The sequence below is a fragment of the Petaurus breviceps genome, unplaced genomic scaffold, assembly GCF_028583685.1.
Source record: "Petaurus breviceps papuanus isolate PSGF00001 unplaced genomic scaffold, PetGlider_PUasm1.0 90903, whole genome shotgun sequence".
NCBI lineage: Eukaryota > Metazoa > Chordata > Mammalia > Diprotodontia > Petauridae > Petaurus > Petaurus breviceps.
In genome coordinates, this window is record NW_027187376.1 from 11,531,183 (window position 1) to 11,541,923 (window position 10,741).

General features: G+C 34.1%; 1 protein-coding gene across 1 annotated transcript in view; it reads left to right on the plus strand.

Annotated features, from left to right (window-relative positions):
• PTH2R (parathyroid hormone 2 receptor) overlaps positions 1–10,024 on the plus strand; it is a 126,208-nt gene extending 116,184 nt beyond the window's left edge. Inside the window, exons 11-13 of the mRNA XM_069075104.1 lie at positions 5,976–6,114; positions 7,296–7,337; positions 9,342–10,024. Coding sequence (XP_068931205.1) covers positions 5,976–6,114; positions 7,296–7,337; positions 9,342–9,737 — 577 coding nt within the window. The 3' untranslated portion in view covers positions 9,738–10,024. The remainder of the gene's footprint in view (positions 1–5,975; positions 6,115–7,295; positions 7,338–9,341) is intronic.
• The last annotated feature ends 717 nt before the right edge of the window (positions 10,025–10,741 follow it).

The following is a 10,741-nucleotide window of genomic DNA, read 5'->3' on the forward strand; positions in this document are numbered from 1 at the left end:
AACATGATATATATATATATATATATATATATATATATATATATATATATTGTGTTATTTCTTGGGCCATTGAGATAGTTATTCTTCTCATCACTGGTGATTTCATGACTGATCTTCCCTCTGCAAAGCAGTCACTAAGCATATACTATCAGATGAAAATGGGTTGAGAATTGGAAGGCACTGAAAAATGGAATTCTCTTTTTTTCTTATAAGGAATTCCCTTTGGTTATGTTTGGATGGTCTGAATAAACTGATGGGTGGGATTTATGAAGAAAAGATTGATTTTTCTTCCCTGTACTCTCTATACTGACTATGGAATTCCATTAATTGCTCCACTTCTGAGATCTTATCACCATCTATTCATTGGAACTTCATCCTAACAAATAAGACTGAAATAATGAATGGGTGTTTATGTTTCCTATCCCAGTGCAATTCTTGCTTTGAAAATAAATAAATGCATAAAAATATAGGTTTGTACTCATATGTGTTAAATTTGTATTTCACTAAAAAATCATATTTATTTCAAAGTATCTGTCTTCACATTCTTTCTCATATAAATTAGTCCATATTAAAAATAATAATGCATAAATGATATTTAAAATATATTTTAATAAATACTTTTTCCTCTTGAACACTGGTTTCATCTCATAGGCATTGTTCTGGTCTCCTGGGAAAGCAGCAAAATTAAGCAGGAACAGATATACATGCACAAATTATGACTTCTAAAAGTAAATATTCCCTTCTCATAAGTAGTAGCACATTATTTTAAAACTTACTCTAAAATGAAATGAATTAATTCAGCTATTCTAAGGCTGATATGCTGGGAACAAATAGGAGAGCCTATAAAATTTAAGATAAAAGGGTTTTTTTGTTGTTTTTGTGTTTTTTGCTTTTGGAGGGCAATTGGTGTTTTAAGTAACTTACCCAAGGTTACATGGCTAGTTTTTTTGTGTGGGTGTTAAGTGTCTGAGGCCGGAACCAAACTCAGGTCCTTTACTCATTCTTTACTCACTGCACCACCTAGCCACCCCCAAAAGGTGTTTTTTTTTAATTATCTTGTCAGTCCTTTAGCAAGACAACAAGATTGAAATCTTCATCTCTAGAAGAATAAGATATATTTAAAATTTGAATTGTCATGGAAAAAGAATCCTAAACTTGAGCATGGAATCCTTCAAGCATTGGAAATTAAAATTGTCCTCTGAGTTTTACTTAGACAATGTGTTTATCCACCTTCTCAAGAGGACCCCAATAACTTTAACTTCTTCATGAATTTTGTGATTCTGCTAGGCCCTTCTCTGTGAGTACTTTCTTTAATCATTTCATAGGAAACATTAGAGTTGTCTACAAAATCGGCCTATAATGATGATGTATGCTATGCAGATGTTATGTATATGTGTACAGATAGGTCTGCTAAGCAAATCAGCATACTGTTTCTAGGATGCTATAGCAACTTGGGTAAGATCCAAAGTCAGACCTGGAAAATTAGATCACTAAGCTCTATCTTAGTGACAGCCATTAGGAAAGAGTGAAGAAGAATGACTGTGATATCTGTGAAGTAAATTTTTCACCTTATTTTTACAACATTGTTCTTAAGATTGTAAGCTTTAAGATTTTCTTCCCATAAAATATAGATCTAGTTGGAAATTTTGAAAATATTTTGCTTCTGATTTCCTCCAGAAGAAAAAATGTGAAGCAGGCTTGGTTTTGAAAAAACTCCTCAAAGGGACTTAAGATTTCATTCTACAACAAGGGCTCTACATCTTTTCTGGTTCATGCACCCTTGAAGCAGTCTGATGGAGCCTATGGATCCTGTCTCTGAATGATTTTTTTTAAATTTCCTACTTGGAGGCTAAATTCCAGTTAGAGATAAATAAAAAAATATTACTAAACAAATTCGCCTACTGGGTGAAGCCTTTACTGATTCCCCCCAATTCTAGTACCTTTCCTCCCAAACTACCTTGCATTTAACCACATTACATGTATTTATACTTATTCTCTTTGTAATTCTTCTGCATACATTTATATATCTTCTTCTCACCTGTTAGAAAAACTTCTTTAGAGTTGAGATTCTTTCATCCTTTGTACTTGTATTAAATTAAATTGTAAGCTCCTGGAGGGTAGGGACTCTCTTTTGCTTCATTTTGTATCCCCAATGATTATCATGGTGCCTTATACAAAAGTGCTTAATAGATGTTTATTGACTATTAACTGACTACCTAACAAGAAACAGTAACTATGAGGAATTCGGAGAAGTATGAGAAGACAAAGGAAGTGATGAGAAGTGATGATGGCAGGATAACATCTTTAAATTTTTAAATTCATAATTGGAAGCTAAATTTCTGTTAGTAATAAGTGAAAATAAAGGTATATTTCCCCCCATCAACTTCCCAGGCCCCCAAAATAAATTCACAAACCCATTAGGAGTCTGTGGACTCCAGGTTAACAACCCCTGCCCTAGAGAGAAATAATGCTATTCAAACATGTTTTACAAAGATTCTAGCGCACTATAGGCAAAATTAATGTGGTTCCTCTACTATATTCAATTCAATTAAAATGTACTGAGTGCCCACAAAGTAGCTGGTGCTAGAAAAGCAGTGATTAGGTGATATCCCACAGAGAGAGTAAAACCTCTGATTTCAGAAGGTTTAAAGCATCTCAGAGATGAGATATAAAATAAAGAGTTATATAGGAAAAGTAATGGTATTCACACTTATTCCAGAGAGTCCTTCTGAAGAAAATAGTTCTAAAGATGAATTTTGAATAATAAAAAAAATGTACTTTACAGAGAATAAAAGAAGGATAGAATGAAGATGAGATAAAGGGACTGGGGACATGTAAGAAAAATCAGGGAAATCTCTAGTAAATATGTATTCAATTGATTTAAAAATATGTTAACAAAAAGACAATATCAATATATGAAAAAATTATTTAATATGATCAAATTGGATTTAGACTAGTAATGGAAGAATGCTTCAGCATTTAGAAGAGTGAACATAGCCATATTAAAAATATAAAATTCAAAATACATCATATCAAAAGATTCATAAAAAGCCTTTGGCAAAACACAATGATTATGCTAAAAAATACCCTCTGAAGTATAACCATGGAAGGATCTTTTAATGTAGAAACCCTTTGAGGTATTAGTATATCATGTAGGATATAAAGCAATACCTGACAAAGGTGTTTAAGAACAAATATGCCAAATCCCCTTTCCTCTAATCTATTAATTTGTTCTCTTGCAAATTTTCTCTCATTGGGATCAAAAGGCAAAAAGTAGTCATTTTAATATGATAAAATTATATCTAAAATGAAAACCAGTATATATGCAATAGAAAAATATGGACAAATTTAATAGTAAATAATGTATGCTCACCATTCTTCACTGTAATTTGACATGTTTCTAAAAATACTAAAGAGAAAAAAATAAGAAAAAGAAATCAAAGATCTTAACATAGACAAAGAAGAGACAAAAAACTATTTGCTGATGACACCATGATTTGTTGAGAAAACCCCTGAAGAATAAGCTATTAACAGATTCAATAAAGCAGCAGGTCATCAAATAATCCTATAAAAATTATCAGAATTCTATGAAGCAATGACAAAATCCACGAGGAAATAATAAAAAGGGAAGTCTCATTGAAAATAACTACAAAGGGGCAGGTAGGTGGCACCATGAATAGAGCACCAGGCCTGGAGTCAGGAGGACCTGAGTTCAAATCCGACTTCAGACACCTGACATATATTAACTGTATGACCTTGGACAAGTCAACCCCAATTGCTTCACCTCCCCCTTACAAAAATAAATAATAAAATGACTACAAAATATATAAAAATTGGAAGTCAATCTACCAATGTATAGCTGAGCATAAATACAATAATAAAAAAATTTTAGAGAAATAATAAATAATGATGGATGCTACCCAAACGTAATACAACTAACAATACTGTATAAACCAATAAATAGATAGTACCAGATCAATCAAACTACCAGGAGGATACCTTAAATGAATATGAAAAATAGTAAAATTCATTTGAAAGAACAAGAAATAATAGAGGCAGGGAAGTAGAAATTCATTGGAATAGCATTTCCAAATTTCAAGTTATATTCTAAATCAATGATCATGATAACTAGTTGTGCTGGTTAAAAAAGATAGAAAAATAGATCAGGAAACAGATTAGATAGACTACTATCAGAAGCGTTCATTAACCCAATGTTTAAAATATGCCCAAACCTAAATTACTTGAAGAACTCCAAGAACTACTGTGAAAACTAGAAAGCAATTTGGCATAAATTAAATTTAAAGAACACCTTACACCATATATCACAATATGTTCCACCTAATATATAACCTAGATGTTAAGTGTCACAATATTTAAAAAAAATAGAAGAAAAATGTATCTTATTCCTTTTATATTTGTGACTGGGGTAGAATTCTTAACCAAACTAGGGATAGATATGACATAAAAAATAGAGAAATATGATTACATGAAATTGAAAACTTTGGCACAAACTAAACTAACACAATTATACCAAGAAAGGAAATAGTCATTGGGGTGGGGGGAGGGATCATATAAAATATTACTGACAAGGGTCTTGTATCTAAGATATGTAGGTAACTAACACAAATAAATACATAAAACAAAAAGCCCATTCTCTCAAATAGATAAATGATCAAAGAATATGAGCAAAAAGTTCTCAAAAGAATTGGAAGCCACTAGTTATATGACTTTTCCAAGAATCTAAAAAGGGGGAGGGGAGGGGAGAATTCAAATTAAAACAATATTGAGGTATCACGTCACAACCAGCAAAACGGCAAAGGTGACAAACACTATCAATGTTGGATGGAGCTGTGGAAATTGAGACAGAATCAGTAGAAGTGTGAATCAGTACAACAGTATGGAAAGCAATTTCAAATTATACTGTCACTAAATTGCTGGTAATCTTTGACTCTGAGATCCTACGGCTACACATATACTTCAAGGGGGTTAAAGACATATGCATTGAACATACAGAAAAAAAAATTAGAGAAGGAGGAAGAGTAGCAGGAGAAGAAATAACATTTATATAGCACTCTCACCTTTACAAAGTACTTAAAATTATTCTCATTTTATCCTAACAATAACTCTGGGAGGTGGGTGTTATTAATTCCATTTTAGAGATGAGGAAATTGATGCAAAGTGAAGTTAAATGACTTGCCCAGGGTCACATAGCTAGCAAGTGTTTGAGACCAGATATAAATATAATGAAATATTATTGTGCTATGAGAAACAATAACTCCAAGGAATTCATAGAAGCATGAGAGAGACACAAAAATTGATGTAAAGTGAAGCAAGCAGGAAAACCATATACATTATGACAACCAAAATATAAATGGAAAAAAAATATTATAAATGAATGCTGGGTAATTATAATGGCCATACTTGGCCTGATGCTTAACCCTAAATTCAGTAATCATGGATGTTTAGGACAATGAAAAGGCATTTATTTGTATGGGTAGTATTACAACTAAAATTTGTATGGCTTTTACAAAGAATTTTCCTCAAGATAATTCAATGAATTACATTTCTCATTATACTCACTTTGTAAATAAAGAAACTGGTTTAGAGATTAGAAGTGGCATGCCCAAATTCCAATCTTTTTATTCTAAGTCGCGAAAAATATTCTTAATTATTAAGCTGAAGGAGTAAAACAAGATAAAGAAAAAGTAAATGATGAGAATTAGAGGAAATGAGACTATAATCCACTTTTCAATTTAGAAGTGAAAGGAAGAATGAGAGACAATGATAGATGTGTAGAAAAAAAGAGAAGTCAAGAAAGAGAAAAGGAGAGAGAGAGAGAGAGAGAGAGAGAGAGAGAGAGAGAGACTCCTAGCTTCATTAATTAATGCACTATTTCTTCCACAAATTGCATTTACTTTAAGTTATTCTAATTAACTCTAAGAGAAAAAAAACTTGTCATTCTCTTTCTTTTTTAGAAAACTTGCAAAGTCTACTTTGGTTCTGATCTTGGTCTTTGGGGTCCATTATATTGTGTTTGTGTGTCTGCCGCATACTTTCAATGGATTAGGATGGCAGATCCGGATGCACTGTGAACTCTTCTTTAACTCCTTTCAGGTACAAAGGACAGAAAGGTGACAAATGTGTGGTTTTTGCCCTAGTTTTGGGGAATTTCCCTTCCATTTTTTTTTTTGCTTCTTTTTGTAACTAAGATATATGGCTCCCACAACCATGTAAGAACATAATGCTACTGATCCTTATGCTATAGATTTCAGGGCTTCTCTGTCTCGATCTTTGTTCATAAGAGCGTCACCTCCAAGAGCTCTTTCGCACAAATGTAAACTCAAATTCAGGACATGTAACAGTTTGTTTGTGGAAAATTAATTTGATGTGATCATCAGATATAATTTTCAGATGAAGCAGAGACTCTACAACTCCTTATATCTGCATCGTTTTACAAAGTTTTCAAGTAGATTAACTGATTTGATTCCTACAGTAATCCTGTGATATAGGGAGGTAAACATGTCAAAATTTTGTTGCTACTATTGTCATTGGGTTGGGGTTCAGAATTGTGATTTCCTAAGTGTGGAAATTCCCTCCTCTAATGGAACTGGGTAACATTATTCTACCTTAGTCTTCGAGAATCACCTGAGGCACTGAGATGTTGGTGTCAAAAACAGAACTTGAAATCAAGTCTTCTATCCACTAGACTGCTCTGCCTTGCAAAACAAGTATAACAGATGAGCAAACAGACTTAGAGAAGTAAAATGTGTTACTTGACCAAGTTCACATATCTTGTAAGTGACAGAATTATAATTCCTTGTGAAGTCTTCTAACTCTAAGTCATTCAATACTTTTTTTTCATTATTCCATGTTGCTGTTGAGTATGTTGAAACTCTCAACACTGATCTTAGTTTATTATTCTACCTGATTGTTATACCCTGCTAGATGCCATTATTATACTACATAATCTTTCAATCATAACACAATGGAAATTATTGGAAATAAATTTGGAAATGAAATTATGGTTCTACCATTTGTCTTTTTTTGTTTAGTTTCCCAAGGAAGAAATAAATACCCCTAAGATAGAAAGTATTGAATCTTGAGTTAAATGATTTGAGCTCAGATTCCAACTCTCACATTTACTTTCTATAAACATTCCCTTCAAGATTTAATTCTATGATCTTATTGTTTGAAAAGTTGTGAATTCTTTTTATATCTATACATCAAAGGGGTGATAATTTGTTCCTTTCTTTGAATACTCAAGTGCACTAACTTCCTGTTTCTTCACTCCACAGGGTTTCTTTGTTTCTATCATCTACTGTTACTGCAATGGAGAGGTAAGTTGAAAACAGCATTCATTAAGGGTATAACAACATTCAAGTTAAGAAAACTGGTGTCACCAAGAAAAGTGAAAATTTTTCTAGTATTAAGAGATAAGAGAACAAGGAATCATTTTCCTATAAAACTTTTGACCACTAACTCAAAGTCCAATGAAAATTACCAAAACTTCACAGATGTTGATGATCCTTCATGATGTTCTATTCAAGTCAACAGACCTGGATTCAAACCCTGACTCTGCCATTTATTAGCAGTCTACATCCAAACAATTCTCTTAACCTCCCTAGGTCTCAGTTTCTTCATCTGTAAAATAAAAATATTGGATTAGATGATTTCTAGTGTCCCTTCTAAGTGTCAGTCTATGAAGCTACAATCTCAAGTTCTCCCAATATTGGGGCCATAAAACTTCTCAATTCCTAATACAATTCAATAGCAATTTGATTCAGCAACTACTATTAAGCAGCTATTTCATGCAAAGCACAGTGTTAGGCACTGAAGGAAAACAGTAAGTCTACAAGCACTTGTTAAGTGCCAACTGTGTACTTGTCTAAATGAGATGTGATCTCAATTCTCTTGGAGTCTAGTGTTGTTCAGTCATTTTGACTGTGTACAACTCTTTGTAACCATATTTGAGGTTTGCTTGGCAAAGATACTTGAGCAATTTGCCATTTCCTTCTCCAGCTCATTTTACAGATGCAGGAACTGAGGTAAACAGGGTTAAGTGACTTACCCAGGGTGACACAGTTAGCAAGTGCCTGAGACCAGATTTAAGCTCAGGAAGATAAATCTTCCTAAATGTAGGCCTGACACTCAATCCACTGTGCCACTTAAGTGCCCATAGGATCTAGTAGATATGTTTAAGTACAGTGATTATAACATATGATAAATTCATTAAAGAGGTACAAAGCAGTGGCTAATTTGCCAAGAACTGACTTGAAACCCTCCAGGAAAATATTAGATAACTTAACTCTAAAGATATTGAGCCCTACTTCATGATATCCCACACATTTAAACATAGGTTGACTCCACATTCTAAAGAAATTCTAATATTTATTTTAATGAGCAAAAATCCTTTACCACATGTTAACCCCTGTTACAAACTGCTGATGGGTAAAGTTCCGGTATTTTTTGTTGACTAGAAAGTAACAAAAACTGGTGGAAATTTGTGACCTAAACATTTTAAGGCAATTACATTACTGGTGATGTAGGCTGGGGTAAGCTACAGGTTCTCTCCCTTCGCCTATTGCAAATCTGATATAAGCCCTGGAAAAGAAATAATGAAAGAAAAAATAAACAAATAAAACTATGGCTCCTACTGATGTTGACTAACTATTCTGACACAGACAAGATTTAGAAATTGACTAGTTCATGCTGTGTTAAACTGAAGGGAATCTCATTGAATCTTTGAGGAGAACTTCTGTTTTGTACCTTTGAGATATGTGTATTTGTATATGTGCATTTTTTTACTGTTTCATTTTTTCTCCAGGGGGAAAAAGGTCATGTCAAATGTTATTTTATATGTCACTGAGTTTCATGAGCATTTTAAGAATGGGGTGTACCCTATATCCCTTTTCTAGAATACCACACCAGTCCTTGTCTGGATAACAAGCATGATGAAACAAAATCAGGAATCTGAAGATAAGTTCTGACCCAATGAAATCGATTTCTCATTGATTGCTATTCTTAACATTATTTCTTTCTCCCTTTTTCCCCTCCTACAGTAGTCCTGGGGAAACAATGATGGGTGCTTTTCACAACTATCCCCATCACCTCTACCCACAGTGAGCATTGAGTAAATACTATTTACCTGGTGGATTGCTCTCCATTGTACCTACTTTCAGGAAATGTTTTCTTCTGTCTACTAATAAGCAATTTCTTTTTTGGCCCCATACCCACTTTTGGCAAAGAACTTACAACTGGTCAAATGGTCAAATAGTCTTAAGACAACTCAACTTTGGAATTTTTCCTTTTGATTTTAAAAACATAAAATTGTTTTGCTCTAGGTTCAAGCTGAAATCAAGAAGATGTGGACTAGATGGAATCTGGCTGTTGACTGGAAAAGGACAACTCCATGTGGCAACTATAGATATGGCTCTGTCCTCACCAACATGACTCATAGTACTAGCAGTCAGTCTCAGATGGTGACAAATGCCCGCCTGGTGCTGATCCCTGGCAAAGCTCCTAGGAATGTCAACAGACAGTCTGACAGTCACATAAATTTACCAGGCTATGTCAGGAGTAACTCAGAACAGGACTGCGCCCACCAGTGGATCCATGAGGAACCCAATGAAAATGAAGAAAAGCAGGTAGACACCATATTGCTGAAGGAGTGTTTGAAACCAGGTGAAACAATCAGAGACCCTGAGGAAAACAAAGGTGAAATTGAGGATGCTGTCTGAAGTACATTACTGGCATGTGACTGGAATGTGGCTTTATTACGATGGAGAAATTGTAGCGATAGTTTCCCCTGAGTCAAATTTGGTGTTTGATGAGCAGAGTTATCCACTATTATGAGTGGGATTTAATAATTATGAAAGGCATTAAGTGAAAATTGGAAGTAAAATTTTTATTTTGACACGAAATTCTACTTGGTTTGTAAGGATGTATATGTAGACTTATTTGACTGTGTATTAAAAGGTTACATTGGATTGATTCAGTCCCTGCCAGGAAAAGATCACCAAAAGTACATGACTTTTACTGTTTGAGTTTAGTCTAACACCAAGAAGGTGAAGACCAGGTGGCATCTGCCTGGAGGTATTTTTTGTCCCTTAAAAGTGAATTGTTATTGTGTCTCTCCCCACCCCCTTTAAGTGAGCTTTTACTATTATCCCCATCTGAGCAAACAATAGCACTATTAAGAGGATGGAAAAATAATTTGAAAGATCAAAGATCTGAGAAGATGAAGAGCAAATGAGAAAATAAGTTTGTTGAGCTCGAAGAAACAAAAAAAATGATGGCCAATTGGAGGTGATTTCTCTTTAGGAATAAGGAAAATTGCTGCAAAGCTGGTGCAGGACATAATGCATGATACTGCTGCAAACCAGCAAGAGCCTGGCGCTTTATTTCTCATGCTCCACTCAAAACCATGAAATCAGATAGGGCTCATGCAACGAATAGAGTTTTGGAAGCTCATAATGGGAATGATCATTTGTCTTTGTACTCACAGTTTCAACAGCATTTCCTGAATCTGCTCTGTTACTGAATATTGTTAAATGGCATGTGGAGAAATTAAAAGCTCTTTTCCCTCCCCTTTGATGTCCTCTTCTTTAACGTTATGGAAGACCTGATGCTTCTTCCATTTTTCCTTCTTGAGGTTGTTAGGCATTGATTTTTCCCATGGCTGCTCTTACTCATCATTAAATCTCAGGGTTATTCCCCTTATCTGCCAGTCAACCCAAGCCAT